The 12,680-nt window shown below is 42.6% G+C and overlaps 1 protein-coding gene across 11 annotated transcripts in view; it reads left to right on the plus strand.

The window, feature by feature from the left end:
* nrcama (neuronal cell adhesion molecule a) overlaps positions 1 to 12,680 on the plus strand; it is a 57,419-nt gene that overhangs the window by 37,513 nt on the left and 7,226 nt on the right. For 2 of the 11 annotated variants that reach the window (XM_065951135.1, XM_065951134.1), the window contains exons 3-25: positions 1,099 to 1,283; positions 1,817 to 1,834; positions 2,234 to 2,339; positions 2,824 to 3,017; positions 3,244 to 3,366; positions 3,621 to 3,791; positions 5,121 to 5,232; positions 5,354 to 5,538; positions 5,697 to 5,828; positions 5,953 to 6,096; positions 6,232 to 6,343; positions 6,466 to 6,632; positions 6,769 to 6,916; positions 7,022 to 7,146; positions 8,024 to 8,053; positions 8,691 to 8,792; positions 8,978 to 9,175; positions 9,261 to 9,331; positions 9,446 to 9,671; positions 9,963 to 10,078; positions 10,788 to 10,998; positions 11,512 to 11,634; positions 11,762 to 11,938. In XM_065951135.1, the coding sequence (XP_065807207.1) occupies positions 1,190 to 1,283; positions 1,817 to 1,834; positions 2,234 to 2,339; positions 2,824 to 3,017; positions 3,244 to 3,366; positions 3,621 to 3,791; positions 5,121 to 5,232; positions 5,354 to 5,538; positions 5,697 to 5,828; positions 5,953 to 6,096; positions 6,232 to 6,343; positions 6,466 to 6,632; positions 6,769 to 6,916; positions 7,022 to 7,146; positions 8,024 to 8,053; positions 8,691 to 8,792; positions 8,978 to 9,175; positions 9,261 to 9,331; positions 9,446 to 9,671; positions 9,963 to 10,078; positions 10,788 to 10,998; positions 11,512 to 11,634; positions 11,762 to 11,938 (3,085 nt within the window). In that variant the 5' untranslated portion in view covers positions 1,099 to 1,189. Of the gene's footprint in view, positions 1 to 1,098; positions 1,284 to 1,816; positions 1,835 to 2,233; positions 2,340 to 2,823; positions 3,018 to 3,243; positions 3,367 to 3,620; positions 3,792 to 5,120; positions 5,233 to 5,353; positions 5,539 to 5,696; positions 5,829 to 5,952; positions 6,097 to 6,231; positions 6,344 to 6,465; positions 6,633 to 6,768; positions 6,917 to 7,021; positions 7,147 to 8,023; positions 8,054 to 8,690; positions 8,793 to 8,977; positions 9,176 to 9,260; positions 9,332 to 9,445; positions 9,672 to 9,962; positions 10,079 to 10,787; positions 10,999 to 11,511; positions 11,635 to 11,761; positions 11,939 to 12,100; positions 12,134 to 12,680 lie in introns of all 11 variants that reach the window. The other 9 variants (XM_065951133.1, XM_065951131.1, XM_065951140.1 and 6 more) reach the window with 6 other exon arrangements.

Genomic DNA, 12,680 nt, shown 5'->3' on the forward strand with positions numbered 1-12,680 from the left:
GATACCACTTTGTTCATAGATAGGCTCAAACACGAGAAAGGACCCCAAATGGAAAAAAAAACCCAAAAAGGTTTCCCGCTCCTCATGGTGCAGTTAAAAGCCAATTAATGGCAGCATGTTTATGTGCATTTGTGTTTATCAATATGAGGTTCAGAGCAGTATGTGGGATTTGCACTCATGTGTAACTCTATCCGTATGACACACTATGCTAGCACTAATGTGGTGCGTCTGCGCATGCACGTGCCAATCTTCTGCGCAGCTTTATTGGTTATCATTCCGGCTGAGTTCACTCACATGCCATATGTTTAGAGGCCAACACGTGGTAGACTGGGCATAATACAGCCACACTATGGACACAGCCAGATCCAAATAACACCAAGAATCCCACTTGAATCTGTTAGCGATGCTTTCCTCAATGCTTATGTTTAGCTCTTTGATGGAATCTTGAACTCCAGAATGGTAAATTACTTATTACAGCAAACAGGAATGAAGAGTGCAAGAGTCTTTAGTTGTTTCACTTACAAGGACTGGCGTCACGTTTGTTTTGACTTTTTCCTCCTGCTAAAGACCATAAAGTGGCAGAGTTACAGGCCATTCAACGGACAAGCCACTTATGATCCTCTGATACACACCCAAGTTTGGATTTGAAGCTGTGAAAATGTCAGTGGACAAAGTAAACTTTCCATTAAGGCTGAAACTTTATAGTCTGTATCTACATTTTTCATTTTTATGGAAAAATGTTTTCTACATGCAGGGCCTGACCGATATGGGATTTTTGGTGCCGATACCGATTTTTTCGCTAATATCTTTCTTGGATCCATGTTGGGTCCATGTTGAGAGATAGATGTACACATTTATTGTGTTGATCCCTTTAAATGTGATATAATCAGCCCATACCGATAGTCACTGGATATGCTAATATTGGCTGATATTATCAGCCTGCTGATTAATCGGTCGGGCTCTACGATTTTGTCTGTGTGTTCAGGTGCAACTGAGCTTAAACTTTTATAATCAGTTCTCCTAAATATGTTGCTAAACTTGCATGGAACCATTAAACCTAACCTAATGTTGTTATTTATTTGTTCTACCTCTTTGTAGATCCAGACGTCGTCACTCCATTCACAACCTCTGATCGAAGCTGAACAACAACAACAACAACAAAAAAAGGTGTATTGTGACTCACCTAACCATGGACAGGCACAGAAAGTGGGTGCAAAGCTTCGGAGCTGTGCTATTGGTGCTCTTGTGTCACATGACCTTAGCACTGGAGGTGCCACTGGATCGTAAGTATTGTCTTTATCAATATCAGAATTACTATTATTACTTAAAAAGTAACTTTTCAACCAACTATGCAGCTTGTATCAACACTTAATTTTCTAAACTGTCAGGGAAGTTAAGTTAAACTTGTTTATGTTATCACCATTAAGAACATCACAGTCCCTTTGGAGCACTTATGGGGGTTTTAGAGCTGCATTTTGAGCAGCAGTTTACTGGTTCTCTTGTGTTTCAGCTTTGCACGCATCAGCATGGGATAAAGTCTGCAGTTTCAGCTATGAAATGCAATTAAACTCCTTAAGAATTCTACCTACTGTATCTTTCTTTAACACACCCTGCGTAAAATTATTCTTCAACTGCTCCTTGTGAGTCGATTGCCCCCTGCCTAATGTAACAGAAGGTGTTGAAATTCTCTCTAAAGACGGCTGGCTCAATACGGTGCATGAAAGTACTTTTTCACCTTTTACTCCTTGCAAAAAAAACTAACACCTTTCCTCACTATCCTATCACTGTGGTACGGCGTGTTACGGTGGACATAAAGCTAAAGTTCTGGAAGGATGTAAGTTGCCACAAACGCTGCTGTGACTTTTGGTGTTGCAGGAATTTTTTCTTTTTTTTCTTTTTTTTTTAAAAGAAGAAAAGTTTATGTGAATTCTAGCGATGTTAGAGTTGCATGCAATTATGTCAACAGTGTTTGTGTGTGGAGTGACTTGCTTGCTTTGGCGTGACGCTCTGTATATGTCGGCTCAGAAGACGTCAGGTAGGTTGTCATCAGATAAGATGTGTTGTGGCTTCGTTTGCAGCTCCACAAGGTGTGAAACTACAATGTTGAGTCTGAATGTGCGCTTGTTGCATGCTGCTTGCAAATCCTATCTTCCGTCACTTCAAGTGTGTAATGTTTTCTTATCATTGTGTGTGTGTGTGTGTCTTAACTACGCTTGTGTTCATGTATCCTCAGTGCCCCAACCCCCCACTATCACGCTACAGTCCCCGAAGGATTACATCTTTGATCCGCGGGAGAACATTGTGATCCACTGTGAGGCAAAGGGGAAGCCTCATCCCAGGTGAGAAGATCACTCCTCCCATCACATTGATGCTACAGACAAACTCTCTCCTCGATTATTTTTAATGGTTACATTTCTGGTTAACATATCTAAGCAACAAAAACTCTTGGAAGTGAGAAATTGTCAGAATCAGCAGCTTCCTTCCAGTTGTACAGTGCTCTGTGTGAAATTATAGATCTGCTTCTGAGCGCAACTTAACCCAAGCAGTATGGAAAATCTCTATAGCAACTGTTGCCAGGGAGACCATTTGGAAAACACACCTGACAGAGTGAATTAGACACAGTTTGGATTTGCCACATGGCACTGAATCGAATGAGTTAACCAAATCCCTTCAATGAAATCACTCATTCCTATAAGTCTGCATGCAGAAGCCGCAATGCATCCTGATTGGAACACTCTACTGCGTCATTACCTCTCTTTTACACTACCTCATGGTTTCCAGCATAGAATAATATACACCGATATCTATTGTTGTTGTACCCAGCTTCTCATGGACAAGGAATGGGAGCCACTTTGATGTAGAGAAAGACTCCAAAGTCCTGTTAAAGCCCGGATCAGGAACTCTGGTCATCGACATCAGTGGGGAAAAGGCCGAGGCTTACGAGGGAACATACCAGTGCACGGCACACAACGAGCACGGCACCGCTGTGTCCAACAACATCGTCATCAGACAGTCAAGTAAGATTTGGGATTATATATTTTGTTTTTATTTGAGCTCTAATTTAATTATCTTTTACGCCTCAAAAAGCAGAGGAGTTAAGAATAATGTGCTATTTTCATTTTAATTTCTCAACCAAAACAAACGTCTCTTTTAGAAATTATGAATGGATGTACTGTCATGCTATTATCAAACTACACTACAGGAAGCCTGCAGTACCTTTTGTTTGATGTTTGTGACTCGCAGGGTCCCCCTTGTGGTCGAAGGAGAGGAATGAGGCCATCGTGGTGCAGATGGGGGTTTCCCTGGTGCTGCAGTGCCGACCCCCTGCAGGGCTGCCCCCACCCGTCATCTTCTGGATGGATAACAGTGAGTCACTGCACACACGGTTCAAGGACATTCGATTTTATTTATGAGCAACTGTAAACATTTAGAGTCATTGTAGACTCAGGTGACCCTTTTATCTGAAACTATGAAGTATTTGTTGAAAGAACCGATGGATAAAAAGGTGTAGCAACCCCCAACAAAACCTTATACTGGCCCTTTAAATGTTTATTTGTTGTGTAAATAAAATATGGTAGTTTCTTGATTTTTTTCTGTCTCTTTCCCTCTCCGTTCTTTAGTTTTCCAGAGGTTACCGCTGGATAAACGAGTGTCCCAGGCTCTGAACGGAGACTTGTACTTCTCCAACGTTCTCCCAGAAGACAGCAGGCCCGACTACATCTGCTACGCCCGCTTCCCTCACACACAAACCATCCAGCAGAAACAGCCAATCTCAGTCACCGTGCTGAACAGTAAGTCCTTCAACTGACAATTCTCACAGATGTCAATATATTTTCTTAAAATGTGCTTAAACGGAGCTCTCTTTTCTACTAAAACAAGCGTGTTTTTTGTGCAACAATTTTTGCACACCAATTTTGAAAACGATTTTAACCATTGTAGGAAACTATGTTACATATTTGCTGTCACTTTTTTTGCATGTGGTGTTTTATCCACATGCAAACCTGTCTTAGCCTTACATGAATTTTTGTGCTTTTTACCCCTCTTTTCATGAGCCTCAAAGGCGTTCTAGCATGACTTGATTTACAGTAGTTCTATCCCGGTATAATACTGTATCTGTTCTGCTTAATCCTTATCTTGTGTTTTTTTAAAATGCATTTTCCCAACAGCAAATGCATTTGTTAAAAACACTTTACAAAGCCATTGTGTAGAAACATGTCCTGTTTTCTGTCCTAGTTTTGCATGCTTATTGTTTTCTGTTATATTACAGTGGAAACATTGAATGAGACTGTGGCTGCTTTGTACAATATCACTGATTTCTATAGTGGTGAGTGCTGCTGGTTTATATCCCACTCAGCCCCTTCAGTGTGAACCCAGTTCTGTTGTCACTCCCTCACCTAACCAAACCAAACCTGACACACACTCTCACTTTGAAACTGGCCTAAATCTCCTCCTCAGTGAATATATTAACAAAGTCCTCCCTTTGGTTTCTCTCATTTTTGTCCTCCGAGGGTTTACCTGAATACAAATTCAGGTTCTACGGTTGGAAAATCAAACATGTGATTCATTGTGTTGATTGAATAAAAACAACGTAATTACTTGATTTGAAAAAAGCCTCTGGTCTAAGCATGCATAACATTTAATCTCAGCTAATTTCCCTGGAATCATACAGACTACGCATACTCATTTAGACGGACCTAATGATCCGCTCAGTGATTATCCAAGATGGCTACTTAAGATCTCTCATACAACGCATGAGTATTCTAAAATGGCATTGCTCTTTTTCTACCGTTTGAACCATTTTTAATATTTTTTAAATGTAGATCTTTTCAATAAAGGATATGCACTGGGCTTGGGGGTTGCGTTTTACCAAAATCCCACTCACCTTCCATGGCTGTTTTTTCCACTCCCTGAAAGAGATTTTGCCCCGTGTATAATTGATCGTTAATTAACATTTAGAAACATTGCATTGTGTTGGGTCATCACTCACTCATTTACAGTCCCTTTTACCCAATTTGTTGGATCACTTAGAGAATATGTTTGTCACTCTGTGGCAAGAGGAGCCTTCAAATCAAATCTTGTAGTTTGGTATTGATTTGGTTTGTGTATCTGCATGTGTTCAGACAGCCCAGAGGGGGAGCGTCGCCCTGGTTTCATGATGCCTCAGGGTGCCACCAGCACCAAGATGGTTCTGAGAGGGGAGACTTTGGAGCTGGAGTGCATTGCTGATGGCTTGTGAGTAGGCACAAGAAAAATGTTGCTTCATAGAGAAACTCAAGGAATTCATAAAACATTTTTAACAAAAAGCGTAAATAGCCCCAAAACAGACATCCTATTTTAAATGCTTCTGCGACAGGCCCACTCCGGAGATCTCCTGGCAGAAGGATGGAGGAGAGCTGCCGAGCAGCAGGATGTCCTTTCAGAACTTTCAGAAAACGCTCAAGATCTCTGATGTGACTGAAGCTGATGGTGGCAACTACCGCTGTACTGCTGCGAACAATCTGGGCACCGCACACCACATCATCAAGGTCACCGTCAAAGGTACGTCATGATGTAAAAACTCATTTAGTTGCAATGCTTCACCCAAGAGGTACTTCTGAGGAGGGATACACAGATGCAAATATTACTGCATCCCTCACTTCCATAGTGTCATGTAGCTAGAAGTTTATTCGGCCCTTCTCTCACCTTGTCTCCCACAGCGGCTCCTTTCTGGGTCAGCGCCCCCAGGAACCTGATCCTCGCCCCGAATGAGACTGGGATCCTGACCTGTCGAGTCAACGGAGAACCCAAACCCAAGATCACCTGGTTTGTCAATGGAGTCTCCATTGAGAGTAAGTTGGATGAGAACAGGCTTTCAATTTTCCAAGTAGTTATGGTGTGTACCATTTGACACCTGTGTGTGAAGGCGAGCGAGAAGGACGTCTCTTCTAATTTTGATGTCTTGTTTTGGAATAGACGCACCAGAGGACCACACCCGGAAGGTGGACGATGACACCGTCATTCTCAGTAACGTACAGTCAGGATCCAGTGCCGTCTACCAGTGCAATGCATCCAATGAGTTTGGTTACCTGATGGCCAACGCTTTTGTCAACGTTCTTGGTGAGATACAACGGCGACCTTTAGTCTGTTTATTTGGAAATGTAACCCATATGTATTTGGAAATTTTGAATGTACGGTATGGTGTGTGAGGGGCGAGATAGAGAGAGAATGCTGATGTTGTGCTTCTCCCCACAGCTGAGCCACCAAGGGTGCTCACGCCACCCAACAGAGTGTACCAGGTCATCTCAAACAACCTTGCGTTGCTTCACTGTGCCTCCTTCGGCTCACCAATCCCAATCATCACCTGGTAAGATTCACATTTCCAGTGTTTCCGTAAAATGTATGTAGCCATGTTGAATTGAAAAATGTTAGGTGACACTAACCCCACCAAAACTGTGAAATAGTAAACCCCTGATCTCTGCTGTGCAGGTTCAAAGACAGTCAGACCAGCATTAAAAATGGCGACCCTTTTGTGATCCACGAGAATGGCACTCTTGAGATCCATGTAGCTCAGCCCTTAAACAGCGGGAAGTACACCTGCATCGCCAGCAACAACCTGGGCAGAAAGGAGAACCACGTGTACCTGGAGGTCAAAGGTAACTAATCAACCAGTCACAGCTCAACTCTGTCTAAAAAGAATGACGCCTCAGAGGTTTTATCTGTGCATCGCAACACCAAGCTGCATTAAAATATCAATATATATATATATACACACTTTTTTTCTATTAAAAGAGCCTACCCGTATCCTGAAGCAGCCAGAGTACAAGGTGGTGCAGAGAGGAATGAGCGCTGCATTCGAGTGTAAAGTCAAGCACGACCCATCCCTCATTCCCACCATGACCTGGCTCAAAGACAACGGAGAGCTGCCCGATGACGAGAGGTACAGAGAACCTTAACTCTTATTTACACCACAAACAATATCTTTTTCTAATTTGGTGATTTGGAGGAAAGTAAAACATGTAACATCCCCCTGTGATGCTGTCAGGTTTGTCGTGGACACAGACAGTCTGACCATCAAAGAGGTGAAGGATGGGGACGAGGGCACCTACACCTGCATCATGAACACCACCCTGGACAAGGACTCAGCCAGTGCCATGCTGACTGTCGTCGGTAGGTTGCGAGCCTAATGCGTGTTCAGGGGTCTTTCACACTCAGCAGGCTGCCAGAGGTCGAGGATTGTTAAGAGTTCAGGTTCTTCAAATTCTGGATTCATGTAGTTTTGAAGAAAACTGAAATTATACTGAGACAAAGGAAATGATATCACTTTGTTGATATATTGTTAACTGTTTAGACGCATCAAAGTCTAAAATGAACAAATGAATCTGCCTACTGTACAACAAATGTCAATGAGACAACCTGCAGTATCACATGGTATCAGGTTACTCTGATTTAGCCTGCCCAGTACACAATGCAGGAAAAAGTGATCTAAAATGTTATTCTTTTGTTCCTATGTGACTCAGATTTTTGTTGGGGGGGAAAACTGTGAACAGCACAAGTCACATGGGTTCTGATGTTTTTCAAATTTGGGCCACTTTCATATATAGATCCAAATCAGATACAGGTCTGATCTTTGGCAATCTGACCTCAGTCTGAACAGGACGTACACAGAGTTTTATACAGATTGATTTCATTGCCTTAACCTGCTTTGGAGCAGGTCAGGTGTTCAGCATTAGTTACCATGGTTATCAACCCCGGTAAGAAGTGAACCACCTTCATCGTACTGAAGAAACAGAGTTAACTCTGCACTTACCTTTATAACTGAAAATGAAGCACTTTGGTCTTCTGCTGGAGGTCATAGTAGATAATCCATTCTGTCTGTTATGAAATCATCTCTTACAAAAAAATCTGATTTGAGCATTTAGTCTTGCAATATGAACACAGCCGTCGTGTCAGAGTACTGGTGTATTTCCTGCTTTTCTGCTGTTTCCAAAATATTTCAATAACATCTAACCTCTTCTACTTTACTCTTTGCTTCTTGCTGTCTCAGAGGCTACTCCTACTCCAGCTATTGTCTACGGTAATCTATGTCCATAGATTAGAACTATATACCTTTCATCAGTTCCCTTTGTGAAACCTGTAGCCTCCCATTTCACCTCCATGTTCAGTTTCATCAGTGTTATTTCTCTCTTCACTTATAATTTAACCATTTCATAGACTTTTTTTCCTCTATAAGCACGCCACACAGGTGTTTTCACTTGGCCTGCTCGTTAGCTGTTTGTGAGCATGTGCAGACTGTGACTGATTGCAGAGAGCTAATCAGGCTGAGTGGAAACACCTGTGTGGGTGTGCCTGGACTTTGAATATTTGAATGTACCAATTAGTCATTTTAATCTCTTAATAAGACAATAAAAGGAAGGTATTGAAATAAAAAAATGATATAAACCACCTCATGTGTATTATGGAATAAAGATAAACTGTCATACAGCAGTGAGGAATGGACAATACACATTTTAAACCAGTTCAGTTTATTTCATGGGATCTGTTATATGACAAAAAAAAAAAATCCATTGCTACAAAGTGAGTTATCTTACTTTTTACATACTGTAGAACTCTGTTCTGATTTTAATCAAAACAGTAGCAAGGGATGGGTGTTATCAATGCCGGGAGAGGATTCTAATTTTTCTCTGGTGCTGGGCTCCTTGTTGTGTTTGCAGAGAAACCTGACCCTCCAACCGACCTGGAACTGACAGACCAGACAGAGAGGAGCGTCCAGCTCACCTGGATCCCAGGAGATGAACACAACAGTCCCACAGATAGTACGAAATACCTCACTGTTCTTTTGCATGGCAACCGAATCATCAAACTTCTTCATTTAACTTGAAATTAGAACACTGCTACTGACACAGATATATCAAACTTTGCTGAGTTCCTCTTTTAGGTGAAAGTCAGTGTAGCCTCTTTCTTTAAGGAACTGTTCTTAAATACTCCATTTCTTTCTCAGAGTTTCTGATCCAATACGAGGATCTTCTCCACCAGCCAGGAGTTTGGGTTAACCTCACAGAGGTTGCCGGCTCAGGCACCACGGCACGCTTAAACCTCTCTCCGTACGTCTACTACTCCTTCAGAGTCCTGGCTACCAACCGTGTCGGCTACAGCGAGCCCAGCCAGCCCTCAAGCCAATACAGGACCAACCCTGCAGGTGATAAAACAAAGTCATCCCCTTCAGGAAAGAAACACTGCAACACGTTACAGAGTAAATACTGATATTGTTTTGTTTATATTAGCTCCTGATGAAAATCCATCAAACGTCCAGGGAGTAGGAACAGAACCTGGGAACTTAGTCATCTCCTGGACGGTAAGACATACCTGTTGTTCAATTGAAGATCACTCTGTGTTAATGGCTGACTGTGAGCGTCTTTTTGGAATATATTTAATAAAAATCTGAATCTAAAAATGTGTGTCTGTACAGCCACTGACAGGATTTCAGTCTAATGGGCCCAGTCTGGAGTACAAAGTGCTGTGGAGACAGAGAGACGTGGAGGATGAATGGTCCTCAAAGAACGTAGCAAACGTTTCCCAGTTTGTCGTGACTGGAACTCCAACCTTTGTGCCGTACGAAGTCAAGGTTCAAGCTATTAATGATTACGGCAGCGGCCCTGAACCTAAGGCTGTGGTTGGATACTCTGGAGAAGACTGTGAGTAAAGTGATTATGATCTACTTTTAAAAGGTTTTTTTTGTTTTTGTTTCGATTTTATTTGGGGAAAAATAGATTTAGTCATCCAAAGTCACACAAAATAAATGAAAATCAGAGAGACATGTCTCGAGGATGTGATGGAAAACCATTGAATTGATTTGATAATCGATTCAGCTTCTTTTTTCTTTTTTCACTTCCAAACAAACGACACAGATAAAAGGATGTTTTCAATTTCTGCTGGATCTTGAAACTAAATCTCAGCTGCTTCTCCGTCTCGTCTCTTTTCCGCAGTGCCTTTGTCAGCTCCTGATAGCGTGCAGGTCATGGTGCACAACAGCACTCTGGCAGAGGTTCACTGGGAGCCTGTACCTTCCCCGTCAGTCAGAGGAAAACTACAGGGGTACAAGGTAAAGTTTTCATTCATGTTGTAGCACTTTTCTAGTTGTAGCATTACTGGTTGAAATAATGGGATTAAAGTGTGGCTGTTCAGCACTGGTGGTGAGTAAATAAAAATGATTGTAGAAGAATTGCTCAGGGGGTGGAAATCTTTGCAAAAATAAAGTGTTGGATTTATTATCCAAAAACGCACAAAAGAGCAAAAAACGACAGTCCTGGGGAAATAAATAAAAAAGCAGCTCGACTAAATAAGCTGAAACACAGCCTCGCAGCAAGCCGCCACAAACAACAATGGCTACTAGTCTACTTGTATTCTGCAGAAGCTCAGTCCGCAGGGACTTGGGTTGGGAAGTGGGGGGGTCGCCGGTTCAAGTCCCAATGTGGACCATTATATGTCTGTTGGCTGGAGAGGTGCCAGGGCACTTCCCGAGAACTACCGAGGTGCCCTTGAGCAAAGTATCGAACCTGTTCCCTGCTGCACGGTGGTGTAGTGGTTAGTGCTGTTGCCTCACAGACAGGAGGTTGCTTGTTCATATCCCCGAACCCCCCCCCCCCCCCCCCCCCGCCACCCGAGACATAAAGTCATGAACACAAAGCTCTTTTAAACACACAACCTGGAAGTTGTCTCTTTAAGAACGGTTCAGTATTTCAGGCTCTCTAAACAATGTATTTTTACAATGTGTAGAGTATCCCTAACACTTCCTGATGTGTTTCCTCCAGGTTTACTACCATCGCGAGCGCGGTTTGCACGAGACAGAAGGGGACACCGAGCAGAAAGAGGAGCAGGTTTTGACGTTCAGCGGGAATCGTAGCGAGGGGCGTCTGCCCGGCCTCCAGCCTTACAGCGTCTACGCCCTCTCCATCAGGGTCCTCAACAGCAAAGGAGAGGGGCCTCCAAGTCCCGGCAAGAAATTTGAGACACCTGAGGGAGGTGTGTACGGCTGATGTTGGCTGCTTATTGTTTTTCTGCAGGCATGGAGCAACAGGTTTACTCTACAAACAACCTGGAATCACAACAATGGCTCCACCCCAATCTCTATCCTAAAGCCTAAGCACTGAACGCTTACCGACTTTGTAATGATGTCGGGCATGCAGTGTGTGAGTGCCTGAGTCGGGCTTGAGGTGGTATAAAAAATAAAGGAAAAGACAACCTTCACTGACATCATGTGTTGCCTGGAAACAAGGTGCAGCGTTGTAATAAAAAAAAAATCACACCTCCAACATATAGCATTATGTGTCTTGCATTAGTGTGTTTTTATAGTATATTGAACTTGATGATTGCACTCAATGATTGGACCTTGGAACACCCCCAAGCACTTACACACGTCAGAGTCAGTGAGTGTGGCATAGGAGATTTTGATTGGGCAAGTGTCTACAGTCGTATAACTCAGTGTTAAAAAATGATTCTCTACAACATTGTCATTGTTTTTGTTTTTTTTTGCAGTTCCAGGACCTCCTTCTTTCTTTAACGTCTTAAACCCCAGTCTGGACTCGCTCACTCTAGAATGGGGCCCACCACTGACCAACAATGGTCGCCTTGCTGGATACACACTGAAATACCAACCAGGTAGACTTCTCATCTGCCTCACAAAGCTTAACGTGTTCTGCACAGTATTAATTTCCTGTTTCCACAGCTACGACTCCTCATCCGTCCTTAATTTCTCTAACCATCCACCCCTTCTCTCTCTGTGCAGTCAACAACACCAATGAACTTGGCCCAATCAAGGTCATGACGCTCCTCTCCAACGAGACCACCATCACTCTGGCCAACCTGAACTCCAGCATGCTCTACAAGTTTTACCTGAGTGCAAAGACAATCAAGGGCTCGGGCCCGTTCATCACAGAGGAGGCCTTCACTGTCATGGACACAGGTGAGTTATTTCGTTGAACCAGTATCTTCATTAGACTTAAAAAAAAGGAACCCAAGTGTCAGATTCTGTTCTAGGAGATTCCTATGAGCGATTAGGTCCAACAGCTTTCCATTCCTTATATCTCTCCTCTATTTCTTTCCCTGTTTTTTTCTCTCTCTGAAGCTCATACTCAGCCCACTGTAGTGGCAGGCAAAGGTAACCTGAGTTGCCACTGGAAGCAGCTGCATGTCCTTCATATAATCAGATTAGAGCTTAGAGTAGAAGTTTATATTATTCACCCCTGCATGTAACTAAGGTAGCATGTCTAAAAAACAAAAAGTAGGATTCATGAAAACAGACTTCCATGGCATCTGCAAGCCAAGTCCTTGTATCCTCTTCATACAGAATAGCTTCCACTTAATGCAATCAAAGTGAAATATCAGATGTGTAACGTTGTGCTTGCAGATATAGCATCTTGTATTTACCATCTTCTAATGAGCCGCTTTTTCATTAGAAGCGTCTCGCATGATGCCTGTGAATTTGTCCGATCCAGTCTAACACGTTGTGTATACCTGCTGATGCTTTGGTATAAAAAGATGTCTTGTTGATAATTACGTAATATTGGATTTAAATAATATGCATGCTGCCCGGCTCAGCATGTCGGTATTAATTAAAAAAGAAATCACTGGCTCTGCTGTTTTTTTTTGTTGTTTTTTTTAAATCTGTATGTTGTCTCCTGTAGCCAGTTTGTGTGTTGTCTCAC

Source organism: Labrus bergylta, chromosome 23, assembly GCF_963930695.1.
Source record: "Labrus bergylta chromosome 23, fLabBer1.1, whole genome shotgun sequence".
Taxonomy (NCBI): domain Eukaryota; kingdom Metazoa; phylum Chordata; class Actinopteri; order Labriformes; family Labridae; genus Labrus; species Labrus bergylta.